Genomic DNA, 26,464 nt, shown 5'->3' on the forward strand with positions numbered 1-26,464 from the left:
ACAGACACAAAAATGTCACTGATGGAGAGACAGGAACAAGGATTTAGATTGGGGGTGGAAAGTCCCATTTCAAATCTGTTTCACAGTAAGTCTTTTAGCAAGGTCAAAGTACTTTTTCTTTTAATGTTACTCACTGCAATCTTTGCCCTTCCTGGTTAGACCTGAAGACAGAGAATCTAAGCATTTATCCAGATTTGAAAGAGCTTGCCCAAAGAGTATGAAGGCATCAAGGGAAGGCAGCATACCAAAAATACAGCTTAGCAACTCACTAGGAGGGACAGCAGTTATCTAACACCACAGCCTAGGCAGCCCTCCCGTTCAGGGAGATCATTGCTTTGGATGAAAACTATTGTTCTGGCGTTATTACCTGCAGAGGAGAGGTAAACAACTTGTAAACCCCGACATCCAATTTTCTCGATCCAAAGGAAATTTCCTGGTTTTGATGGTGTTACTACTCAGAATTCCTCTCAGATGATTTGGTTGCAAAAACAAAGGCTATCTTGTGCATATTGATTTTCAACTCACTTCCTTTTAGTAGTGACCTAATTTCTTCTGAAAGAATGAGCCTACTACCAAATGCTAAAGGTGAACTAAGACAAAAAGATTCTTACAAAGGAATGTTCTCAGCATGTCCTATTTCAAAGACATTAGAAATGTCACAAGTACAGTCACATGCCAAAACAGTGATAGTCTCCTCACCATTACAAAAACCACCTGGCAGTAAAAACCACCACTCAACTCTAATACAGAACTTTGCCTTCCAGAGATCTCTAATAATCTTAGAAAGCTGGCAACAGAGCAGAGAGAAATCATGTAACTTGCCACAGTTAGTTGCAGAACTGAAAAAAGAATGCCCTTGGAATAGAGTAGGACCAGCTCTAGCCCAAAGTAGCAGGATCACATCAGATTGCAGGATCACCTCCAAAAATAGGTTAAACCCCATATGAAATTCATCAGTAAAATAATGGGCTGTCCAACTAGAAGTCATATGAGAAATATTAACTTTGTGTAGTAAAAATTATTTCTGATGCTTCTGTCTACAATCAATTGTTAACTAACAACCTGAACTCTAAATAAGCCACCACTTGTTTAAGGAGGAAATATGCTGTAAATTTACCTTTCAAGAAGTACATGGGAGGAAGATGAAACTGTAATTCTGAAATTTAATAACAGATTTTTCTGGTTTAAACCTGGCTTTAAATTATGTTTTATTTCCAAGTGGTTTTCATTTTATTTTTACAAGAACAATATGAGGTGCGTCTGGCCTATTACATACTTACACAACAGGTCCATGAACAGTTCTTTTTAACTTTAGGAGGGTCTATTTCCTTCTTGCTTTACATTTGGTACTTTATATGATCACCTCTGAGATGCCCTACAATAAAGTGATGGGTCAATGAAAATGAATTTGAAGGAAAACAGGTAATAAATTCTAAAGAAACAAAAAGTAAACATGAACCATATAAACACAATACCAGTAAAGTATTTGCAGTCATGAGTGAAATTGATTCAGGGAGCAGGGTTAGGGCGTTCTTTTTCTTCTGACTGCAACAGCAATGACCATAACATGTTAACTAGACTCTCAGTGAACTATTTTCCGCTTCCTTGAAGGATGCAGGTTCTTTTAGCACAAGATGCAAACCAAAATATTAAAAGATCTGTAAACTACTACATCCTAAGCCATAATGGCTAATCCCAACAAAGACCACCATTTATGTTACAGCGAAGAAAAAGTTCGCATCTCCCAGTAGTCTTACTAAAGTGCTTTGTAACATGGTCCTACTTTCCTCCCCATCCCAAAGTCTTAAACTACAGAAAAGCAAACCCAGGTCAGTAGGACCTTGACTGAGAGCCTACCCCCTAAGCTGCCAAGAACCTTAAACACAAGTATGTGTGCTCTGAGTAACTCTCCTCTGCCTCACTGTGCCTAGTCATTGTGCAAAGGTACATAATGATCCCTATTAAACTTGTCTTCTGGAAATTCATCATAAATTCTTCCTGCTCTGCACTTTAATTTGTACCTCTCTGATAACATTTGAAGTCAGCTATTGACATCCCTGACTGAGCAAACAGCTTACATCAGGTAACGTCCTGGTTTGCACACCTATAGAATTGACAAAATCCTTTTTCTTGGAAACCATGTTTAAACAGGCAGTCATCCACAGCCAGTTCTGTACTGTATTTATTCTTTCCTTCACTTTAAGTTAATTTACTTTCTAAATAGAAACATCCATTCCAGTTCAATGTCAAGGTGCAAAGGTATATTTTATTTTCTCTCTACTGCTGAGAAGTAGAAGCAATCGTGATCTTTCTGAAGAAAAACAGCAATGAAATAACCAAAGAAATGAAGAAGTCCATAACACTACAGGCAAAGAAGAACATAACAGGCAGCAGCAAGTGTGCTGATACTCTAGCAAGTGAAATGACATGTCTTCCACTGGATATTACAATAGATTAGTATAACAAAAGTGCAGTTGATGCTTTTAGTTTTAAGTTCAATCTTTCAAGACCACAAAATACATTAGTCCCATAAACTTGGCAGGATCAGATGGAATTCAAACACAAAAAATAGCAAGTGGCAAGGAAGTTATGGAGAGCAAAGCAACAAAAAGCAGAACATTGGCACCAGATCCCCTTAACTTCCCTTTGCTTCCTGCTCCTTCAGAGAACTGAAACAACCTCCACAGAAGGAGCAGATCCAGGACCTGGACAAACACCAACCCAGAAATATGGTTAAAGCCTGGAGTGACAGGAAAAGGGGGAATGACTTCAAATGAGTAGGTTTAGATAATAGGAAGAAATTCTTCCCTGTGAGGGTGATGAAATACTAGACCATGTTGTCCAGAGAAGCTGTGGCTGCCCCACCTCTGGAAGTGCTCAAGGTCAGGTTGGACCAGGCTTGGAGCAACCTGAGATAATGCAAAGTGTCCCTGCCCATGGCAGGGGGCTGGAATGAGATCATCCTAAAGGTTCTTTACAATCCTGGTCATTCTATGATTCCAAAGCACACTTAATTGGAACAAAATAAAAGATATAATTATTTGTATTAGGAGAGAGTCCAAAGGCTACAGAGAACTCAAGATGGAGAAGTTTGTCTGAAGACAGGAAGAGACTACAAGTAGTTGGAGGTAGAAAGAACAAATTTTTATACCTCTATGGGTTGAAATTTAGTTTACCACATGATTATTAGAGAACAAAAGAAGTTTAAACCTAGAAGATTGAGTCTGATGTAGGAACAAGAGAAAAACCATGGTACAGATACACATTTGCATCCTTCAAGATTAAAAACAGACACTTAATTGTGCTGTTGAAATAAAAGCAACTGTCTGTTCTTTTGGTTTCAAAAATGGTTACTTACCAATCTGCAGTTTGCAGCAAAGGGCACGTAGCAGAGATATTTATAGAGAGAAAGATGCAGTCACAAACACACAAACAAGCTGCCCAGTACAAACTGCTAAGCTTTTGCTGATGTCCTCCTCCATCATTCTGGAACAGCCATTTCTTGCAATACTTAACAGTGCAACCACACTCAGAACCCTGTAACCGAAAGACTTTTTCATTTGCAACGTTTCTCTAAACACACTTAGAAAATTTTGGGATAACATGGTATTTAATGCTAGTTTCTAAACAAAGTTTTCCAATGACCGCTCTTTCAAAAGTTTTTAAATAAAAGTTTATTACAGAAATTATTTTGAACAAAAAAAGACAACAGTATCTCTTGTAATTTAAAAAAAAAGGTAACATTGTATTCATGCCCTATAAGGTGAACTGAAGAAACGCTACAGGTATTTCTTCTGCTGTCATTCTGTGACGCTTTCTAGTATGGATTAACTCACATCTGCATCACAAGAACTGAGTATGATCAGTCCCTTTCCATGCTTCTCTCCAGAAAGTGCTGCATATTAACAGAAAATATTGCAGACAAACCACAGGTCTATTCATTCTGCAGTATTGGAACCAGTGTCTAGGAAAGAAAAGAGAAAGTGAGACTAATACACACCCCCACTGAAAACAGAGAACCAACAGCATTCTCTAATACATTCCCCAAGTTCTAAAGCGTTCCCCAAGCATTTTAGAACATGTTCTGTACGTACCCAACTCCCTCCGCTGCTCTCAATGCCATGCATGAACTGCTTGTGCTGTTTCCCTTCACTTAGCAACACTGAAAAGAGCCAGTACAAAACTCCAGGGCTGTGCACACAGATGCATTAAAAATACTAAAAGCTTTGCTCTAACACGCAGTGATACACAGACCCTTCACTGCAGTCAGCCACAAGCACATCTGGCTATGAGCTGCTAAAGAGAGAGGCTTTTGCACATCCAGCAGCATAAGCTCTGATGGAGTGTGGGCTATAGCTTATTATGCATTTTGAAATAGATACAAGAACAAGCATGATCTTCATAAAGCAACTGAGAACAATTCTCTGTTCTGAACTTTTGTCAGAATCACCAATTAACACCAGTGCTGCTTTTGATACACTACCATTACTGCTTTCTTGTTTTTAGAACTGTGGAAAAAGTATGTAACTCAAATACGGAGAATGACAAGCCAGCGTTTACTACTGTTCCTTCAACAAGTCAACTTCTCGTGGGAAATGAAAACCGGTTGTAATGTTAATAGCAACTTCAAGTCAGCCAGTTGTTTAAATCTTATCTGCACAATTTATCAAGAATGAAAACGATTAATACCTGGAAAGTAAGGTTTCCTCCACTAGCTATAATAAGCACACAAAAACTAAGCAGTAAGATTATATGCTTGGCTAATACCAGAAGTTGGGCAAACAATAAATTCTGTCAACTCTTTAGAACTACAACTTGAAGTGACTATTGTAATCGTGCCAGGATCAGGAAGCCATGAAGAACCTGTTTCAGAGGTCTATGGTGCATTTAAATAAAGCCTATTCCATGATCAGTTCCTGCTTTCAGCATCACTCTCCAAGGACGAAACAAGTGGCGCCATTTCACACAGCTTTAGCAATACTCTGCCACATTGACGCTTTTGAAAGTTATAAAGCAGTTTGTCACTAAATTACTTTTTCCAGTAAAGAATCTCAAGGAACATGGACAAAGTAATCCAGTCAAGCAGATATGGATTGTAAACTCCCACAAGCAGTGTATATACAGAGGGTTTGTTAGGCAACAAGTAAATCTTATGACTTGCAAATGCAAGTATAAGCTTTTCATGGGCTTGTGTCCTCAACTATCAAATCCAGAGAATGATGCTTGGACACTTTTCTCAGACAATTCCTTGCTCAAACAGTTGAAGCACCCTTCAGATTCAGTAAAACATGGTGCTATCCTAACAACCAGGTTAATACTAGAAAACTCACCACACAAAAAATAAAGATTACTTCTGACTTTCTAATTGCTCTAGTATTACATACTTCCCAACAACAGGTGCACAGCAGTCCCTAACACAGTTCTACCTCAGTGCTTATGAGTCAGGGAAGCATTTAGCTGGCTTTTGTTTCATCTCTCATCAGATGTAAAAAGGAATGCAGAGTCCTACTTCTGTCTAAGTCATACAATCAATCTGGCTTTAGTAAAACACTTGGTCAAAGCTTTCTAAAAACAACCAAGTCTCATGTCTCAGCCTATTTATATCGTATTTCATACTTACTTTTTCCATCACATGCTACAATTTTCACTTTATCCACTTTCACAAGTTCAGTGACCTCCCTAAATTCGACATCATTCAGTACAAATGTCCATACATTGTCACAGAACCTGTAAGTGTTCAGAGACCCCTATAAAAAGACAAAAGACATTTTCAATAGGATGCATCTCAAAAGCAACAGAAAATATGATGAGTATCTACTGAACTATGTCCGTTCTAGAACAAGATTTGCTACAAAGCCAACAGTGGACCTGAATGCATACAAACTGGCAAGCAAGAAATTCTGAGGAAAACTGGAGTTTAAATGCCCTCCAGTGGCTGAAATTTTCAAGACCAGTGATGTTACAGGTTATCCAAGGGGAGGCTCCTCAGGCAGGCTAAGAAGTTTTACAATTTTTCTAATGGGTACAAAGGATCAGTAGCAGAAAAAATGTCTTAAAATATTGGGCCATAAGAAAAATCAGCTACAACAATGATCATAACAAGATGTGGATTCTGTAATTGCTTAAAGTAGTAGCTTCAATAAAAAACGATGACAAAACTGACATATGTGACATAAAGGGGTATCCCTCCTATTTGATGTATTACTGAGAACGTCAATATGGAAAACTTGTGGCCTTCACTTTTACATATTTTAAATTGATATTCTTGAACTTAAGCCCCAAGTAACATTTTTTAAGTTTATCCACTAAACACATGCTAAACTGTTTTCTATACCATGCTACACATACAAAACAAGTTAAGTGCGCTAGAGAAATTATGCTATTTTTAACATCTCTATATTGTTTAAAAATCTAACATCTTAGGAGCCCATATCATTCATGTGTTCTACACAGACTGCAGGGAAGTATTATGACAAAAGTTAACAGGAAGCTGGGTTTTGTGTTTTTTTTTTTTTTTTTTCCTTAACATTACATTCAAGCTGACATTTAACAACTTGCTGGCTATCTAACATCAATTAGGGCGGCTGACTGGGAATCCCCTTCTCCCCCAAACTTATTTTTCTATGATACCTACAGAAAATAGCTACAAAATGAGCCAGTGAAAGGGTAGATCTAAAACTCTCTAGTCTCTCTTCACATTACTCACGTGGCTGAAAATCTAGCCTCACCTCACTTTTGCTAGGGACAGCTGCGAGAAGCAAAATCTCCCTCCTCATCTGCAAGACACTGAGGATGGCGATGTTATCCGTCAAAAAAGCATTTCCCTCTTCCCTGATTCCATCGTCTAATTTTTGCATTCATTCAAAAGATCCCTGGCAGAACTAGGTAACGAACCTTACAACTGCATACAGAATATACATGTAAACAGTCATTATTAAAGCCAAAACGGACCTTCTTAAGTTCTTGTTTAGAGAACACAGCTTTTAATGACATTCTGCATCAACACTGAGCTCCCGTATTTCATGTAAAACTATTAGATATAATTTCCTTACCCTGAAATTGACTCTGTTCCTGACTCGCTGTGCCAGTGCTGAATTTATAGCTTTATCAAACTGAAGTAGCACCTGAAGGGCCAACTGAGGTGTGATTTGCTGTGACTAAAATAGTTTCCAAAAAAAAAAAAAAAAAAAAAATTGAGTTGTTTCAAAGTAAGCTTAAACATGCAGTAAAAGTTAAAAACATCAAAGTTCACATGAAGGAAATCTCTAGAAGATCAATCTGCAGAAATATTGTTCCTGTATTTATTTCCATTTTTGTATTTAAATTCTGTGCTACACAAAGATCTCTTATAATAAATATTTACTGGAAATAACTGGACAAGCAGCAAATTGACTGCAATGTTCCAGCTTAACCTGGCTGTTCATTTACTGGGCCACATAAGATTATGCCACTTACATAAAACACTTTCTTTCACCCAGAATGTAAAGAAAAAGACATCACAAGTGAATAGAGTACCAAACCCTTATGATTTCAATCAGTAAGTTTCCCAAACCTTGGCAATAAGTACCCCGATCCAGGAACCACAACGCCGTTCAGATAAAAACCTCCGTCTTTATTAAGCTACTCGCCCAGACCCCAAGCCCCCAACCTGTATGAGCTCATCCAGACTCTCCTGAAGGCTGTTCCCCAGCGTGGTGTTTCTATACAGCTGATAGGCCATGGTTCACGGCGAGGGCTGGACACGTCCTGGTCATCCACGGCTGCGCGCCTTGTGCTGTTCTCGCTCTCATTGAAAACAAACAAAGATAACAATAAAGCCCTCTACGCGCAAAGCCGAGCCTGCCAGGCACACGCACAGCAGGGCACGCACAGTGTAAGAGGCCACCCAGCAAACACTGCCCGACACTCGGGCGCGCTCCCGGCGGCGGGGCCGCGCCGCCCCGGGCCGCACAACCGACAGCCCGGCCCGGCAGCGCTGCGGGAGCCATCCCGGCCGGGAGCCGGGCACTGCGCGGCCCCGCCAAGCCCTACCCGGCCCGGGCCCGGCCCCACCGCCGCCCCCGGGGAGGCTGCCCCTGCCGCGGCCCCGCCGCTCCCCCAGCCCAGCGCCGCCATCGCCCCTCACCGCGCGCGGCCGGAAGCGCGGCCCCTCCCGGCGGGCCGTGGCCCGGAAGCGGAACGGCGGCGGCGCCGGGCCCGCACCCACAGCAGCGCCCCGCCCGCGCCTCGCCCCAATCAAACACTGCACCTCGGACAAAGGCGTTTGTTTATTGGATACAGCGGCGTCTCTCCTAATTAAGAAAGACCCCGTGAGTAATAACCGCTACCCCATTCACAGACGTGTTTATCACATTACCCCGTGACGCCTTGGAACACAGAAAACAAGCTCGTTTAAAAAGAAAGGATCATAATATTGTTAAGAGGTAGGTGAAGAGTCTTCTACTTATATTTTTTCTATTAAAGGGACAAAGGAAAATAGTCACACCTGTGAAGAGTGTTACTAGACCAATTAAGCCAGTTGAGTCATTATCCATGACTCGCAACCTGTGCTTTTGCATGATTACTGCAGCTTCATTTTGTTAAACACTGCACGTTTCCCATTAGCACATAATACAGTTTATAGACACTAATTGACAATGTAATCGCTCTACCTTAACCCTTCAATCTACCATTCAACCATTAGAGCACCTTACTGCTCAGGCCTTTCTTGTTAATAAAAAGGTTTTGGTAGATGACTAAGAAACATTGCAGAACTGCAGAGCCGCTGGTACACTAAACATCTGTCCTTCATGAATATTTATTTGTAATTATTAACCTGGAATTCCATGTTATAAATATTAACTAGCAGTTGAGGAAGCTAGAGTAAGGAACTCTAAGTAGAGTTAGAAATAAGGACTTTTGGAAAACACTCTGATAGCTTCTCTTCAAATAATTTTCAATACTAAAAAAAAAAAAGTTCATTTAAATCAGAGTAATCTGGGCAGTTCGAATTGCAAAACTGAAAAAAAAAATCTAGTTAAGCAAAGAATGGCTTTAATTTCACTGATCTCAATCATGCTTGAAGGGAATGATGAAAAACTAACATGACTGCACCCTCTCCACAAATGCCCTTTTTTCCTGTTAGTTTAATGTAGGTAATGAGATGTGATACAAGAAACTGTGTAGTTCAACTTAGAATTTTGAAGCTAGGAAAGCTGCAAGATATGTCTTTCAGAATATGAATATTTAAATATTCCTTACATTTCAGAGTACTACTCTGACTAAAACCAGGTGTCCTTAAAAAGTATAATTACAGCACTTGTTTCAAGTGTCTCTGACAAGCAGACAGTGAAACAAATCCTCTAGAGAATGACCTGCATCCACAAGGACTAAGTAAGAATTTTCACTGCAATATTTGTAAGACTTCTGTGGTTACAAAAAGCATGCAAGTGGTTATCCCTCTCCTCTCTATTCCTCATATGAGGTTTATCTGAGGGAGGCTGGAATGACTTGAGAATTAATCTCCAAAGACAACAGCTTTTGAGAAGACATGAATTTAAAACCAACCTTCTACATAGTAAATACTGTATAAATCTGTAGGATACACTGACAAAAATCTGACACAATGAAATACACTTTTCACCAAAAAACTTTGTCTTGTGACACAATTGACTGCTGAAAGTTTTAAACTGTCATTAGAGCGCTTACCGGTATGATGCAACAAAGTTGCTGACACATGCTAACAGATACAGGCTATCACATCCTAGTTGAGGGCAATTAGGAGTGTAGCTACTGTCTCAGTACAACGTTCCTCACAGCAACTGGGACTGTTCTTCACTTGTTTACCGAGTTAAGGAAAAAATAAGCCAGACTACATTGTTATGAACAAGGTTACATATTATCCTAACTAGTTCTATGCTTCTTGGAATAAAAGTTCTTCAACATCCCAAAACCTCAAAGACTTCAAGCTGTTTCAGCACTAAATCCTTACACATCCCTTCCCATTACCTTCCAACAGAACATGGCCCTGCCATATAACACAGACCAAGAACATTCAAGCAAATCCAGAATCTACTCACATCCGTTTTCAATGATGCTTATTGCAAAACCTCTTTGCCCCTTCTGAATTTGCCCTGTTGCAGAAATCAGTTTACGAAATGCCACATCGAGAGGCCACTGGCCCAAACATCTCTATTTCAGTTGTGCACAGGAATAATGAGACAAGTAATGACTTATCACTACACATATAAATATATATAAACTAACAAGACCTCTAAATCAAATTTAAATTAGAGACTCATGAAATCTTTTCTTGACAGGGCTCACCAAATTCTAACAAAATGACTCTTACTTTTAGAAGGAAGTGTCATTGAAAGGTGAATTCCTTATATCTTATCACAAAGTGATTCAAGTTTTGAAATAATTTTTATTAAAGTACGACATTCCAACTTTTCATGTTTTTAAATATTAAAATATATTACATTATATTATAGATTTCAAAAAAGATAAGTTTGACAAAACATTACCCATAGCTTTGGGACCATTTTGCTTTTTGTAAACATCCACCTCACCACTAAATGATGAGCTGCAAGAAGTCAGAGGGGAATAATTCTTTAGCACACTTCTTTCTCAAGCTGCGTATCTGTTGTGCCGTGTACTCATTCACAACAACTTATACTAGAGAAATAAACCATTTATACCCACATACATATTTCCAAAAGAAATCATACTACTGCAGCATGAAACTGTAGAATCCTTGGCCACCAGGAAACACAGTAACAATCCCATCATTTGGTAAATATGGCATATACTGAGGAATGGCTACTCTGTACTGCACTATACATACAGGAAGCAACAGGACAGAGAACTACAGTCCCTCCACTAAGAATATAATTTTACTGAGAATAATCCTTTTATCAGTTAGGAAAAAATGGAAATGAGATAATCAGAATGCTTCCTATTTAGCTTAGGAAACATGCAAACCCAGTAAAACTCAGGTTTGCATGGTCATACAGACCATACTGTGAAAGTATAAAAAATACACAGGCTGCAAGTGCCCCATGTACTGACTTGAACTTTACGTTAATCTGATTCAGCATCAAAATTGAACCAGGAGATAAGACAGCCCCAAAGAAAGTGCAATTGTGTTCTGCTTTCCAGAGCAAGATCCAAACCTGATGGAATGGATGCAAGGCAACTTGGCATTAGTATTGCATGTTGTGTGAACACATCCTGCACATCAATCTCCTTGAAACTCTTATACAGAAACTACTGCAACAAAAGGACTTAGATCTTGAGATGAAAATACCTGAACTGCAGACTTAAACTTCCAGAGACATGAGCAATTTTCCCTCACCTAACATCCATATGCTCTCAGAGTCTATACAGGTATCACGGGAGACAGTAGATTAATTGTTACTTGGTAAGTCTTGACCATGGAATATCTCACAACTGCTATTTATCAGTGTCAGGTAGTAATCTGAATGTAACTTTTTTTTAAATAAGGTAACTGAGTAACATTAACTATAGTTAAGAAGTGATATTTTTTGGCATGAAGACAAAATTGTGAGCACAACGAACATCAAAAGTAAAGATTTAATATACTTTCTACAACATTATATTGCTCAACTCCTGAATGAATTTATTTGCATACACCTGCCCTTACATGGAAGTTGCAATATTTATCAAAAGATGTTACAAACTTTTACAACATATCAACCAGTGCATTACTGTTGTCCCAGTAAACCTATAAACACTAGTTATGTGTCCAAGAACACCTCTTACAGACACAGGTTTACCACCATTGCAGGGAGCAAAACCACCCCAACCTTTCAAACACTTCCTAAAAGTTAAATCAGTACTGGTATCATGTGCCTAACAGCTTTAGAAATGGATGTTTCATCTGCAAGAATGACACAGGTAGTATAAGACTTCTCACATTTCTGCCCAAAAAAAGGTATTGTGGCTAGAATACCTGTGTAACTCCCAAGTTCTACTGAGCACGACCAGAGTTCCTACTAGTGACAACCAAGATTCATCCATGAAGAACTGCAATGAACTCATTTCCTACTGCTAGCTGAGCCAGCCTTGACGTACTGAAGCAGAATCTAAATTCACAACTTCAACTGAAAAAGGTCCGGTATCTTACCAGTCAGACATTTCAGCTTTTGTGGTTTAGGCTTAAACCTCGTGGCCAACAAACCACCACCCACAGAACTGCAGTTCTGCATCCTGAATGATGGACTGAAAGACACCAAAGATGAAGCTCACTCTAGTGAGGTAAAGGAGTGAGCTTGTATAAGGTTGGTGAACAAAAATAAGGATCTCTACATTTGTGAAAGCTAAGTTAATGTGATTGTTAATATCCAAACAAGTTTTCACAACAATGAAGAAATGCACTTGACCATTTACAGCAAAACAGATTTATACAATAACAACAAGTAACTTACGGCCTTGTCTACCTGCAAATGAATTCCTTCAGCAGGTACACACAATATATTGCTCAGTCATAAAAATATATATATTATCTCTTTCCTTTAACATTTAGGTATATAAATATTTTACTGAAGAACATGCATCATTTAGATAAACAGTTGCAAGAACATCCTCTGAAAACATAAGAGTTCTTTGCCATTTAGCAGTATAAAATGATTACATAAACAGCAATTAAAGTCAAGACAAGGCAATACAGCAGTAAGCAGTTCATTGTGTGCTAGTCCAAGCACCTTTTGCAAAAGATTATATAATACATACACACAGAGAATGCACTGTAATGGAGCACAAATGGCATCATTCCATCTGCATATTCTTCAGTCTTGTTTGGACTCCAAACCTACTGTTCACTTTTCTGCTCTTGTTTTCCATTCAGCTCTTGGTCAACTCTGCTTAGCAAAGAAAGCAGTAAAATTAAACTACATTAACATAGTTTGATAGCTCATATATTAAGAAAAAACTATTAACCTTAACAGGAAAACATGAAGCTTTTACATGGGAAAGGTTTTAGTAAATAAATATTAAAGTTTTTATTTAATGTAGTCATGATGTTTGGGTTCTTTTCAATATCTATTTTCCTACCTTCCCCTATAAATTTATTAAAATTGTTAGGAAACTGTTTAAATAACTATAGCACTTGAGAGTAAGCATTTAAAAAGTGCAAGTGAAGTTTGACTACAGAAGAAAAACGCAGGGCCTGTGTTTGTAGTAACAAATGCAAGCAGGAACACAAGCTTACAGGTAACATGACAGTACTGGCAAGCACTACCACTCACTCTGATGAGTTCATATGCTGCAGAATAAGCACTGGATTACTGGAGTAATTACGCCAAGAAGGTAACAGCGCTAGTTGAATCAACAGAAGTGAAGAGGCTCCTTAACTGCAATACTTTTTCTATTATGTTCAAAGATTCTTGCAATTACCCTGGAAAAATTCACCATCATGCTAATAAAAGTGGGTTTGATTTTATGCTTTATTTTTTAGTATCTGCCTTGGGACCAGCAAACAAAATGCTGCTTTGCAAAATCCAGCAGATGACTGACAGCCCTGCACAAAATGTACTTTTCCTCTTTACAGTAAGAAGAAGATACAATCTTGAAAACATCTTCTAGCAAATAGGTTGTGCATGGAGGTAAATTAATTTTAAAACCAACAGCAGTTCTAAAGTGAGAAACTAAGACCAAGTTTGTCCTCTAACAGTCTGTCTAACATACCTGTCTAGTCTCTCGAAATATAACCAGCCAGTTTTTCAAAATGACAGTGCCTTTAAGCCATGAACCCATAAAAAGGAGCTGCTTTCAACCTGATTAAAGGCTCAGTATCCAATTCTGCCTGTGATCTCTATATATAATTTTCACCGAGGAACATATTACTTTTTACAAAAGTGATGGTAGTATAGGTGAAGTTATCAACCAGGACACTAAACAGTGCTTGTTCTACAGGAGATTTTAAAAATTATCACTTAATTGGAATAATTCTTAAAGAATGTTCAACACATCACTAAATTTACATGTGAGCTTTCAGAAACAATTTTAATTCCATTTACTTCAATCTCAGTGTTCCTCTATCCAATTCAGACAATAAGCCTTCCTTAACAGTTACACACACAAGGGAAAAGTAATTAAAAAAACCCCCAAAGTTAGCAGCAAAATCTTTCAGTACATTTGTTAGTGAGATAAAAAAATAACACATCCATTCAAAAAAATTCATCAGCTGTGAAATAGCTTGAATCGTTAGCAGGAGACTGGAAATTAACAAAACGTAAATCCAGTATTTATTAGGAAGGAACATAGGCACTGCAAATACAAACAGCACTAAAATACTAATTTAGATTGCATCTATGCAAGTTAATAACTAAAAAGGTAGTGAATATCAAAAATACAAGATTCAATATTAGAACTTCTTACAGAGTTGTATTTCTGCTAATACATAGCTACAGCTTAGCACCTAAATACAGCTCATCTTCAGATATCAATTCCTGTTAGAAACAGTGAAATTTGATTTAATGGGTTCATACAGAAGCACTACGTTTTGCCTCTTGAAGACTTCAAGTTGAGAACCCATGCATCCCCTTAAAAGTGAGCATCTCACATAAAAGCGTAGTAGAAACTATGCTCTGTACACCCAGGGTGAGTCCTTATAGATTCCACACTGCCTGAAAGTACAGTATAGTTACTGTCATGCATAAAAACTTGGGCTCTAGTGCATGTTTATATTTACAAATGCTTATTCCTTTATGCAAGCCAATCAGCTGGGAGTTAGTTGCAGTGCAAATTGTCTTATCTAGATGCAACCCTAATCAAAATATGCATATACCTTTTCTGTTTCTTTCTAAACTTTTCTTCTTCATACCTTGGTGAGGAAAAGTTTTATTTCAGTAAATATAATATATGAAGGCCAAAAATCAACAGAAGCTGCAAACCACTATTAGTGTCAACATAATTTGCAGAAACTTACCAAATTTTGAAACTGATATAATTAAGAAAAAAATACATTGTACTTCCAACATTTTCTACCATTAAACAAAAAGCATTAAGTTACTATGACATAACAAGTGAATTCAGTATGACCTCTGTGGATACAAAAATGCTGCTAGCAAGGATTTTCTTGCTATTTTCTAAGTCTGTGAGAGACTTTTCTCTCACGCAGAAGAGGTAGCAGAGTTATGTAAACAACCAAACACCTGCAACCTTGAAAAGTCTTGTTTATGGTACAGTAGAAAAATATTTTGACAATGGATGTTTTAGGATTTTAGCCAATCACCCCCAAGGGGTGGCTGGTCCTTTGTCCAATTAGACTATGAAGAAAAAAGTCTATAAAAGAGTTTGTAAAATAATTAAATAAATCAATCTTGCTGCACAATTCCTGCCTGCTGGATCTTCTCTCCTCCTCCTCCCTATGGCTGCGGGACACGGTGATATACCCTAGGGCCCAGGCCTGCAGTAATAACCTCTTGTATAATAACCATCACTAAAATTTAAAATTTGTATCCATAACAGCTTGAAGCCAAGCATAATCCTCCACAAAAATCTGAGAATTAACTCTATAAGTTAACCAAGTCCAGCCTTTGCAGAACAGTTAAAGGTTCATCAATATAGAGAGGAGTCTTTTAAAGCTTGGAATGACAGTCTGAATATTCATAACACATCTGTAAAACACCAGTCAAAAAAATCCTAAAGACAGCACAAGGCTGCCTCAGCTTTGTCATGTCTTTCACCCCCATCCCAAGAAAACTGTTTTTCTGTTTTACAGTTAAATTGTGGAACTGATAGCAGCTGGATGTTTACTGAAATAACCAGCCATCTTCAAGGGGCACAAGGCTTTGTCCAGCATGGATGTGCCCTTCCATGTACTCAGTGACACTGGGCCACCTTCCCCCAGTTTGCGCTCACCTATTATGATGCAGGCAACACAGGGTTTGTGTGTTATACCCTCTAATAGGCCAATCAATTTGTCATCAGAATTGTTAGTGTTTTCATCTGGTTTTCTTAAGACCCAAGTTTATGGTTTCTACTCTGTTACTGCATCCCGAAATGCTTTTGACAAAAGGATCATCAGCTTATTTGAGAGCAGAGTTGTGGTGATGTTAAAATGGGTATTTGTATCTGGACAGGAAGAAAAAAAATTACATTGATACTGTCTTCATGTCCTTACCAAAGTAGGTTAAAACTGCAATGGGTAGAGATTCAGCATTTTCCAATCGCTGCTTTTCTTTTAAATGAAAACCCAGTCCAAGTGGTATTTCAGCACTTAACTTGTTCCAAACACCGAAGACATTATAAATAACTGCAGTATCAACATGCCCAGAATTTCTCACTCACAAGCCAGTTTAGTACACACACTAAGTGTGTACTAAGCAGAACAACTGGAATGAGACCTTCTCTCTAGAAGGCTTAATTCACACTCCACAACTTATCAATTGCAGAAAGCTCCACTGTGAAAATCACTATACATTAACCTTTTGGCTATCCATGCTACTCCATACCAAACTGCCTTTAGCAATGCAGTCGAACACGGACACTCCTCCTAGAGACAGCAATGATCCCAGTTGAAGTCAGTAAGTGCCAAGTGTTACATTCAAACCAAACACTGATTACAACATGTACCAGTCCTAAACCATGATCAGTGTAGAAGATGTTGGAATAATAAAACGTACTGTTTTATGCATTCTGGGATGCCAACGTATTCCATGGGGATGAGTTCAGCTAGTTCTGCCAGGGTAAAGACATACCTAATTTTTTGGCTGAATTTTGAGCTGTGGAAGAACAAATGCAGGGTACAGTTACAACTTAAACATTTTTCACTAGGTCAATATTAAAACATTCTTTTAAGTTCAAAGCAAACAGTTGTCAGAACTATTTAAGAAAAATCTTCCAGAGTATTACCTAATAAAAGGTTTTGTGATGGCCAGGAGTGTTCTGATGAACCAGGAAGGATGAACTATGATCAATGATTTCAGATTTTTCCTTAACCTGAAGGATTTAAGCAGTGGATAATTACTAGAACAAAAAGGCAGCATGACCTGGGGTTTTTGAATATATAAGAAGTATGTTTTTAGAAGCACAACTGTCACATAAACATAGTATTCTGACATCCCATTATTAGAAGTCAACCTCTATCAGAAGAAAAAACACTACACAACTGTAAAATAAAAACTAAAGATTCAGTATCAATTTGACAAGGAAGTAACGTTCCAAGGAGAAGCTTCTTTGAATCTTTTTACACAACTGATGATATAGTGGTTCATAAAGAACCCCACTTATTAACCTGGTATTAATACAATAAGTTGTAAGGATATTCTACAAGATAATACTCAGTATTCTAAGAATACTATTTTCACAAAAAAACCCCACCCTGAGTACAAGAGCAACAAAAGATATACACAAACTCCCCAACCAACCAAAAAAATCCACCACACACCACTACCCAGGCATGTTTATAGCATCATCCTACATTGTCTAGCTTAGGAAGAGCTAAGCCAATTTCCTTCATCAAATCTTAACCAGAAGGGACCAGACACCACATTAAAGAGCAGTTTTTCCTAAATATGTCTATCTCTGAGTATGTGAACATTGTAAGAAAACACTGCAGAGCTTCTTACCGTCTATCAATTTGCTGGTAACATTTCCTAAGCCAGCCTAAACTTGGCATTTTTCTCCGTGTTGTTGCACCATTCAGGTAAACTATCATATAGTTCTCTGCTACTAACAGCTCTAAAGTGCCAATTACGTACCTGGAGAGACAAGCAAAGAAAACTTTAATATCCACAATCTTCATCTGAAAGCAATTCCTAGTAGTGCTCAAATATATTAAAAAGAACAAAAACCCAGAAAGGCAGATGATGACTTACTTAAATAGATTGTCCATTAGGTATCTGTAGTTAGGCTGGCTGCTCTCAGGCATGAAGCAAACAGCAAACACAACAATGGCATTTAACCCATCGCCATAATACCCTAAAAACAAAGAAATGAGCGGCAGTAGTGACAACAGTGACAATACACTGACTACACTTATGCAAAGTCAGGTACATTCAGCAAGCTTTTTCATTATTTACCCAGAAGAGATTTACAAACATCCATATGGACACATTCATACACTTACAGAAAACCTCAAAGTGTCTTTTTCAAGTTTGTCTGCTTCTAAAGCAACAGCTGAAGCTGGTATCAATCAAACACCGTACCTATAACCAACATTTCAGTATAGAACCTCAGTATATTTAGTAACATCTTAGGTTATTAAAGTTTAGTCAACTTTTCTTCCAACCTAAACTTCACAGACTGCTGGAAAGTGCCATGAATTGATTTCTGCCTTAGTAGATCTATAGTTAATGTTTTCAACAGTCTTAAAGCCAAAATGTTAGGTAGCAGTGACACTCTAGGACAGAGTAAATACATCTTATTACAAAGGTGCATTTTAGTACATGTCACCACGCGTGCATTTTGGAACTTTATAATAGAGAAAAAATTATTACATCAACCATATCTTAACACTGCAACAAATGAATCACCACAAGTCTTTATGCCCAAAGCTCTTCCTCTGCTTCCCCAATTCAGTTTAAAATAGTAGTTGCTCAGCAGTTCCCCTGAGCACGTCACCAATCCTTACCACCATGACTGATAACTTTTTTGTACGGTTCAATTGCCTTCATGTCCACCCTATGGTCCTGTTCTCCGATCCTAAACATTCGCCAGCGTCGACCATCATCCTTCTCCTCTGCCACAGTGTATTCAGCCAGTGATCCTTTCCTAATGACATCAGTAGTTTTTGGTTTTGGAAGATCATCTACCAAAATTAGAACATGTTGATGACCCATAATGAATACCGTGCATAGTGACAATCAGCTATAACACAAGTTAACCACTTTGCTATCTGATCTATTTTGGTCTTCTTCAGCCAGTCAGACACATCAGCTGATGTAATGGATATTTTATCAACATACTCATGTTGGCAGTTATCTGTTGACTGTAATTTTCTCTGCTACAAGTATGTGAAAAATTTCCATTCATGGAGGAAGCCTAATTAATTGCAGGCTTTCAGAACACAGACCTCATTGAATTTCACCAAAATAGACAAAGTGGTTAACTCCAGTGAGAATTACAGAGGTTGCTTGATCACAGATTTACATGAAGCATGATTTAAAACATTGAGGTACCTTGCAAGCAGACATGCAGGCAGATCTATTGAAAATTAAATCTAATTCACGAATGTGTGCAATCAAAATATATGAAATTTATGCTGACAGCAATCTGTAAGGCAATTTGCTCCAATGAAATTATGATTCTTGACTTTGTTGCACGGACCTTACCCAAAGCGAGAAAAACCTACTGCAAGTTAGTTGTCTGTTCCCAAGACAAAGCTGTTAATTGAAACTATCCTTCCCGGAAAATGAAGGCAGCAGCATTAAAGGAAGAAAAGACAGAAACCCTTTTCAGCCACTTTTAAAAACAAGACAAAAACATTTGGAACGTTTCCTTCGCATCACTGCAAAACTAATCCTAAATACAAATTCTTCTTCATTAAAACAATGAAAATCCTTTACCAAGGTAAACACACAGTCTCTGCTAAGAAAACTTCACCTGCAATATGCCTTTAGCTATTTTAAAAACCAAAACCATCCCCTTATTCTAAAGAGTGTTTCTTTCTCCACAGGTAGTGCTTCAAACATAACAGTGAAAAGAGAACTTCCTGTTTATTCAGGATTAAAATTATTTTATTTTCAGGATAAGAAAATAAGAGTTTACATGTTTACTTATTAGAGACATTCCTAAACTATGAAGTTTACAGACGTTAGAGACTCCAACAATTTCCCCAACACAACAGTTCCTGGCTCCCATAAAAGGGCCTTAAAACATCACTAAGCTCCAAGTGTAAAATTTATGCTTTAACTCCTACACAAAATATTTATCTCAAATAAAATTTGTTAGAATCTCCAGGTTTTGCCTGTAAGATAAAACACCTATTAATGTCTTAAAACTGAGATCATTACTAGTGTGGCTGTAGCTAAGTTAACTTCCTATGAAGTCACTGCAGAACTCCTTGACACACAGTAGAGGCTCTTCTACTGCCTCCAGTCAATCTGGAAATATGCAAACTCTAAGGCTGCTTTGCCATTCTCAGCACAGGAAGATTTGAGATCAGGTGTTACTTAGTATTTTTAAAAATACCATTCAGTCCTCCTTAAGTTGCAATTCATCAATTTCTGAGTAGCTAATCTATATCCCTTTGTTTGGCTCTCTCCATTTAAAACCCATTCCTAACACATGTAAAACACCTTGGGTACTTTTTTCTGTTGGGTGGTTCTTAAAAACTTACTGCAACACAGAGGATTTTCCATAAATTCAAGTCTTACAGATGCACATATAGGTGATCTTCAGCTAAGTTTATCTGCAGTTACAGCTATTAACTGTTTGCCAGTTTACAAATCAGATGAGGTCTGATTTGCTCTTTAGAAAGTCACAGCACCTATTTCTAATTTCAAATCTAATCACTCCCTTTGTATTTCTCCTCTTTTAATGCTGAGTCACAGCTATTTCTTACTAGAGAAATGGTCAACCTGCACATAATATTTTAGAGCATCAGACAAAAGGACCAAAATACTCACCTTCCCATTCAAATTCATTGCTATTTTCTGAAGGAGTATCTAAATCATCCAAATCAATCTCTCCACTCTCATCCAAGTCATCAGACAAAACAGATTCCTCACTGGGATCCAAAGTTAAGCTAATATCTGGAGCCATTAGTTTCTTCCTCAGTTTGGTTCCATTACCCTCTGTATCTAAAGAAAGCAAATTATTTATTTCCAAAGCTAAAGCAAGTTTACATAAGTGTATTACTGAGACAGAACAGCACAGTCCTTTCTCATAATGCATTATAAATTAATGCCCGTAATTTAAACATGGTATCTTTAAAGTAAGACTTTAATAGGGGATGGACAGAACAGCAGGTAAAAGTTCTCAAGTCACCAATTGCACACACAGTATGACCAGGGTGCCACACCACCAACCATACTCCCTGCAGAAGAAAAACCTGAAGAGCTGCCGCCACCTCAGCCACTACTACCCCTGCCTGCTGCATCCAAATGTCCCAGGAACTGTTCCAGATATTACAGTGACTAAGACTTGCGAATAATACAACAGAGTCACGTCCCTAGCACTTGCTTTTGTTAGGCTTCAGTAACATCACAACCATCTTTGATAAAATAGAAAATAATATACAAGCTAAAAAAAAAAAACCTGACACACAACAGTGAGGACAGAAAATTAAAGAATCTGTTCTGTGAATATACAGAACACTTCAAGACACAAGGCAAATACTTGCATGATTTAGACAGCAGCTGAAAGCAGGGAATAAAATCCGATTACCAATCCAGCACTGGAAACGCCCCAAAAGTAAAGCAGACAGACAAAACCTAAAAAATTTTAAAACGTAAAAAACCCCAACCAAAAAACCCCAAAACAAGCAAAAAATTCGGCCCCTCCCCACCAAGGAGCTTTAAAGCAGCCATTTAAGTAGGAAGCAGTCAGCTCGACTAGAGTAGAGTGTTCTTACTGGCTTCACTTTCTGTTCCAGCTGCAGCCAATGTATCAGACTCAACAGGATCATCCTCTGGCAGGGGCCTGGGACACAAAGTAGAAATTATTTTTACAGAACTGCTTTTACATTTTTTAATGCCATATATTTAGACTTACACACTACTAAAAAATCCCACTATGGGATACTACTGAACTAACTTTACTTACAGCCTAAGTTCAAGCTTTCAGTAAACAAAACACCAAAGCAGCAGAAAATTCCTTTACAGCATTCAAGTGACCATCCCTTCCTGTGACAAATACCAAAACACTGACTACTACCAGTGTGTCGTCCTTAAGAAAACTTGTCATATTCTTGCTTGACAAAATTTGACTTGAAATAAACTACACAAGTAGTTTAGTCATGTTATCATAGAATGCCTCTAAAATCAGCTGATTTGGGTTTTTTTTATAGGCCCAAGCATCAGTAGCATTTTAAAGATTTTCCTCAGGAATTTTGCTTAATGAAATATTAGGGCCATGAAACACTGGTAATAATATGCAAACAATGTAGTTGCAAAATATTATCACAGAAAATAAACAAAGCCAAGCTTACAAATCTTCACTTCAGAACACTGAAAACTTCAACAGTGGCAATCCTGAAGAAATATGCCACAAAACCTTTCCAAAACTGCCATACTAATGGAAAGCACTTCAAGATACTACTGAGTATTAGTTCACCAGGAAGACTGAGAGGTAGCTTATTGTTGATGTTATGTGTTTGATCCAAATTACTTTAAAAAAGAATTCAAAACCTTGGAAAATCTTCATCTTGCCACTCTTCCTTAAACTCAACCCCTTCCATTCTCCAGCCAACTTGAATTGCTAACAGAGACTCCTGATCAGGAAGAACCTCTGGTCTTCAGCACAATGGGCTAAGGAGGAGCTGCAGGAACACAACAGAAGGTGTTAGTTCAATGATGTGGTAATTCCCATACTTGCAACACATCCTTTACCTTTCATCAAATTGAGGTGTTATGCAGAATAAAAACCAAACAACACAGGGAAAAGTTTTTTGTTTGTTTGCATTTTACTTCTTTTTTCTTTCCAGACAAAACCGCTCATGGAATGGTCTATCATACAATAATGTAGGTTGGAAGGGATTTCATGCAGTCAAGCAGGATCAACCTCTCAGCTGAAATTAAGGCCTTAAGCAACCTGTTCCGTCATTTATGATTACACCAGTTAGCTCCAAAATGTAACAAACCTGACATGTCTCTAGATTCTATAGGAGGTAATTAATAAGTGTGTATTTTGAGAAAAAAAATCCAGATGGTCAGATCTAAAATACAAGCCGTTTGAAAAGAAAAAAGCCCAAACAACCCAAACACTTTAAAGATAACTATTTAAGAAAGTGTTTTCAGAGAACTCACCCTGTGATGTGCAAGTAAAGCTGTATTTTTTCAGGTTCACCCATCACCAGCAACGAGGAAGCCCCAATAATGGAACATGATAAACCATTCTGCTGACATAAAAGTCCAAACCGGTTGAAGCTCTTGGCTGTGTTGGCTCTAAAGATTGGCAGAAGCAGGTAAACTTATCAATGAAGGTGTTAAGAAAACCAACATTAATCAAAACAAGAAACCACAGTATTTTGCAAAGAAGCAATCAACACAGAACACCAGTAAGTACAAAGTTTAAATGCAACCAATACTGCTTATTAGCCCAGCGATATAATTTTTTTTACATGGCTGAAGAACAAATTACACTTACTGTTCGGTAGGATCAGCTTTCCTTTCATGACAAATCCAAATTTTTCTTCTCCTGACTTACGCTTAATGCTTAAAGCTACGCTACACAAGCAGATTAATAAAGAAAAAATAATTGATCTTTCTGTAAAACTGCAGTACTACAAATTAAACTAATGATCTCATTTTAAGCCTCTTTGACTGACATTTTCCTGCTTCCCTCACACAGAAAATTTAAATAAAATTTCTAAAGGTAGCAACCTAGTTCCACTTAAGGGCTAGACTCTCCTTGTTTGAGACATTCAGCACCTGCACCTCTCAGCTGTTGTTCTTCAGCAATGTGAAGAAGTTGCCCCAGTGAGTGCCCTCCCAGCTCTCCCTCTTTCTGTTCGTCCTTCCTGATAAAGCACTGTTTGGAAACACAAAGTTTCGCCAAGCCTCTCACCAAGCTGATGATGCTCTCAGCATACAAGGTATGGATACTCCTGGGTACCAACCTGCTGACTGCAACAGTGAGTTTTAAATATTTGCTCAGAGAGAAGATCACATTTGGATCAGTAGTAATAGTGAATGCGTGCATAGCTCTCTATGCACGTGTTTTGGGACATTAAGACAAAGCCCAAGGAGTTTCCCCAGGGACCCTCAGCAGTCAGGAGAATGCAGTGGTTACCATCAGCATGGAATGAACCAGCTGATGCAAATATGCAGGTGACTGTAAACCTGAAAAAAATCTAAATAGATGACTTCACTCTTAAGGGACAGAAGATTGGCAGTAAAAACACCCAAACTCCACCCCCCTCCTCAAGCCTGTCACTCTGCTGGTGGCTGTAAGACGCTCCTCTTGAGCTCGACTGCACTGCATTCCCTATACAGCTCCCACAGTTTAAAGCAGGGGTTTGCTCCAAGGCTTAAACAGTTTTCTTCCCACACTTTTGAAGAATACCGAACACCAAGTAACACCTATTAATTTCAAATGGACGGCCTTTCAGTGCAGAAGCAATTCCACCTGCACTTATTTCATTACACTGGGATAAACCTTTTGTACTAAGACAAGAGTTTAAAAGCTATTCATGCTGTTATCTAAGCTTAAGGTGCCTTTATGGAACACTCCTCACACTACTTGCAGAATTCTCACCAGCAGCTTCTCATTAAGGTAGATTAGAAAGCAATCATTTGCTAAATACCACACAGGACTACTGAAAAAACAACTTACAAGGCAAGCTCAGAGTTCAACTTCAGATAAGACTGATTTTAGGTTTTCAGCATCCTACTTAACACGCAGACTAAGTAGCTGTTTTGGATGTTTTGACTTCAAGTCTCACCTATAAAAGCATCATCATTTGTCAACTAGAAGAATAAGAAATTAAGAAGAAAGGTTAGAGAAACTCTAACTCAAGAAAGTTTAAAAAGCGATGACTTCAGAGTTATTTTACATCAACTAATATAAATGCTTACAAGCAGGCAAAAAAAGTCTACTTCTGCTTATACGAACTAAAGCTGAGTTTAGAATAGTCTTCCTACCACTGCTATTTAAAATAAATACGAAGTTTAACTTTGCAGGACAATTGCAATATGGCAAGCATTTTTACTGAACAATGTATCTGATAGGCAAAGAACAGAAAGCTGTCTCCATCTCAAAAAGTCAAAATCAACTTCAAAACAAGGTCAGCCTACATTTTTCCCCCCCATATTTCACCCTCACTGTGTCAACAGGAACATTAACTGACAGTCAAGTTAATTCCAGGTTCCAGGCATTAAAGAGGTGCCTTAAAGAGTAATATTAACATTTGATTTTACAGCAAGCCTAAAGCAAGAAACAGGCACATTTTCTGGTACACAAACCCACATGATACAGCTCACTGCAATTTCTAAATGTTTCTATAATTCCAGTGTTTTTTAGAACGTGGTCAGATTAGCCATAAATCCAGAACACGTTTCCCAAACCTGAAGATGGACCTTCATGCTTCATCACTTGCAAGTTTGCAAAATGGGGCAATGCAAGAACTATCGTTAATAACAAATTAATTATCTCCTCCTTCTCCCTTCTCTCAGCATCAAAGCACAGAGAAATCAGACAGCTAAAAGAGAAAATTTCTGAAAACTCTTCTTTCCTCCCGAGGATACTACTTTAAACTCCACATCCAGAGCAACAGAGGGATCTGTATTTCTGCACCACTCAGATTCATTTAAAGGTAAACACTAACTTCTCAAAACAATCCCAAACAATTTATACCCTGCTCAGATATTCCTTTATAAGACTTAAATATGCATACAAGTTAACCAGAAATAATCAACCACTATTTAGTGCATTGCATTAGCAACAGGAAACCAGGAGGAACTAAGACAAAAAGCACTAGAAAGCAACTCCGACTTCCGCGACACGGCTCTGTACCGCGCGTTCGCTACGCCTGCAGCGGAACAGCCGCTCTGCTGCGAAGTCCTGCAGGGCAGGGCACGGGATGTTCCCCTCAGAGAGTTACGCGCTCACAGCTCTTCCCTCTGCGGCGGGAGCGGCGCGGGGGAGCCGCTCGCCTGAGCGGGGCCGAGGAGCCTCCCGGCCGCGGGGTCCCTGCTCGCCGCCCCGGCCAGGCCACAGCGCTGAGCCCGCCGCCCTCTGCGCACCTGCGGCCTGGCCGCGGCCCCGCCTCGCCCCGCGCGCGGCCCAGCCGCGGCTCCCGGCCCGGCGCTCCCGCCCCTCGGCGGCCGTACCTGGCGGGAGCGGAACCAGGCTGCGCCAGGGGCCGCGGGAAGGGCCGCGGGAAGGGCCGGGCCGGGCCGCGCTGCGCGCCCGCGCTCACCCGGAACCGCATCCGCCGCCCGAGTCACGTGACAGCCCCCGCCGCACGGGGCTCGGACGCTCGCGCGCATGCGTGAACTGCGCGCGGGGAGGGGCGGGGAGGGGAGGGGCGGGGCGGGGCTCGCGCCGCCGTGAGGGCGGGCGGAGGCGCAGCGCCACAGAACAGCCGGAGTGAGGGCGGGATCAGAGGCAGCGTCGAATCGAGCTCCTGGCCGCGCACGGGACACCGCAAGAGTTACACCGTGTGCCCGAGAGCGTTGTCCAAATGCTCCTGGAACTCTGTCAGTCTTGGTGTTGTGACAACTGCCCCGGGGAGGCCTGTTCAGTGCACGACCACCCTCTGGGTGAAAAGCCTTTTCCTGATACCCGGCCGTACCCTGCCCTGACACAGCTCCAGCCGTTCCCTCGGGCCCTGTTCCTGGTCACAGAGCAGGGATCA

At 39.3% G+C, this 26,464-nt stretch overlaps 2 protein-coding genes across 8 annotated transcripts; both read right to left on the reverse strand.

Moving 5' to 3' along the window:
* Nucleotides 1-3,660: 3,660 nt before the first annotated feature.
* Nucleotides 3,661-7,783, reverse strand: GTF2A2 (general transcription factor IIA subunit 2). The gene is made up of 4 exons (XM_082291014.1): nt 7,649-7,783; nt 7,053-7,157; nt 5,621-5,747; nt 3,661-3,964 (listed from the first exon to the last, which is right to left on the reverse strand). Exons 1-4 carry the CDS (start codon nt 7,718-7,720, stop codon nt 3,939-3,941), a joined length of 330 nt encoding a protein of 109 aa, XP_082147140.1. The 5' UTR covers nt 7,721-7,783; the 3' UTR covers nt 3,661-3,938.
* On the reverse strand, nt 7,671-26,057 carry BNIP2 (BCL2 interacting protein 2). 7 transcript variants are annotated; one of them, XR_014226831.1, is made up of 14 exons: nt 25,938-26,057; nt 24,442-24,575; nt 22,914-23,051; nt 22,296-22,426; nt 21,521-21,588; nt 20,574-20,747; nt 18,578-18,754; nt 17,823-17,925; nt 17,574-17,705; nt 16,858-16,944; nt 16,629-16,727; nt 14,789-14,824; nt 12,733-12,860; nt 7,671-7,785 (listed from the first exon to the last, which is right to left on the reverse strand). XR_014226831.1 is itself a non-coding variant. In XM_082291003.1 (13 exons), the coding sequence occupies exons 4-13, from the start codon at nt 22,343-22,345 to the stop codon at nt 12,812-12,814; spliced, it is 975 nt and encodes a 324-aa protein (XP_082147129.1). In that variant the 5' UTR covers nt 22,346-22,426; nt 22,914-23,051; nt 24,442-24,575; nt 25,938-26,057; the 3' UTR covers nt 11,561-12,811. The 7 variants fall into 7 exon arrangements, 6 of the variants coding, with proteins under 6 accessions (XP_082147129.1, XP_082147131.1, XP_082147132.1 ...); XM_082291003.1 differs by lacking the exon at nt 7,671-7,785 and having other exon boundaries at nt 11,561-12,860; XM_082291005.1 differs by lacking the exon at nt 7,671-7,785 and having other exon boundaries at nt 11,561-12,860; nt 26,027-26,048.
* Between the last annotated feature and the right edge of the window lie 407 nt (nt 26,058-26,464).

The sequence above is a fragment of the Coloeus monedula genome (genome assembly GCF_965178545.1).
Source record: "Coloeus monedula genome assembly, chromosome: 14".
NCBI lineage: Eukaryota > Metazoa > Chordata > Aves > Passeriformes > Corvidae > Coloeus > Coloeus monedula.

What these genes read in the sequence shown, in the direction of transcription:
- BNIP2 (XM_082291003.1), bottom strand. Translation starts at nt 22,345, where the DNA reads ATGGAAGGGGTTGAGTTTAAGGAAGAGTGGCAAGATGAAGATTTTCCA. An exon ending in ATCACAAAACCTTTTATTAG is followed by an intron (nt 16,728 to 16,857) that starts GTAATACTCTGG and finishes GTTCTTCCACAG; the next exon opens with CTCAAAATTCAGCCAAAAAA. An exon ending in ATCCCAGAATGCATAAAACA is followed by an intron (nt 14,825 to 16,628) that starts GTACGTTTTATT and finishes TTCCTCACCAAG; the next exon opens with GTATGAAGAAGAAAAGTTTA.
- GTF2A2 (XM_082291014.1), bottom strand. Translation starts at nt 7,720, where the DNA reads ATGGCCTATCAGCTGTATAGAAACACCACGCTGGGGAACAGCCTTCAG. An exon ending in GGAACAGAGTCAATTTCAGG is followed by an intron (nt 5,748 to 7,052) that starts GTAAGGAAATTA and finishes GTCTTTTTATAG; the next exon opens with GGGTCTCTGAACACTTACAG. An exon ending in TGTAGCATGTGATGGAAAAA is followed by an intron (nt 3,965 to 5,620) that starts GTAAGTATGAAA and finishes TTTCTTTCCTAG; the next exon opens with ACACTGGTTCCAATACTGCA.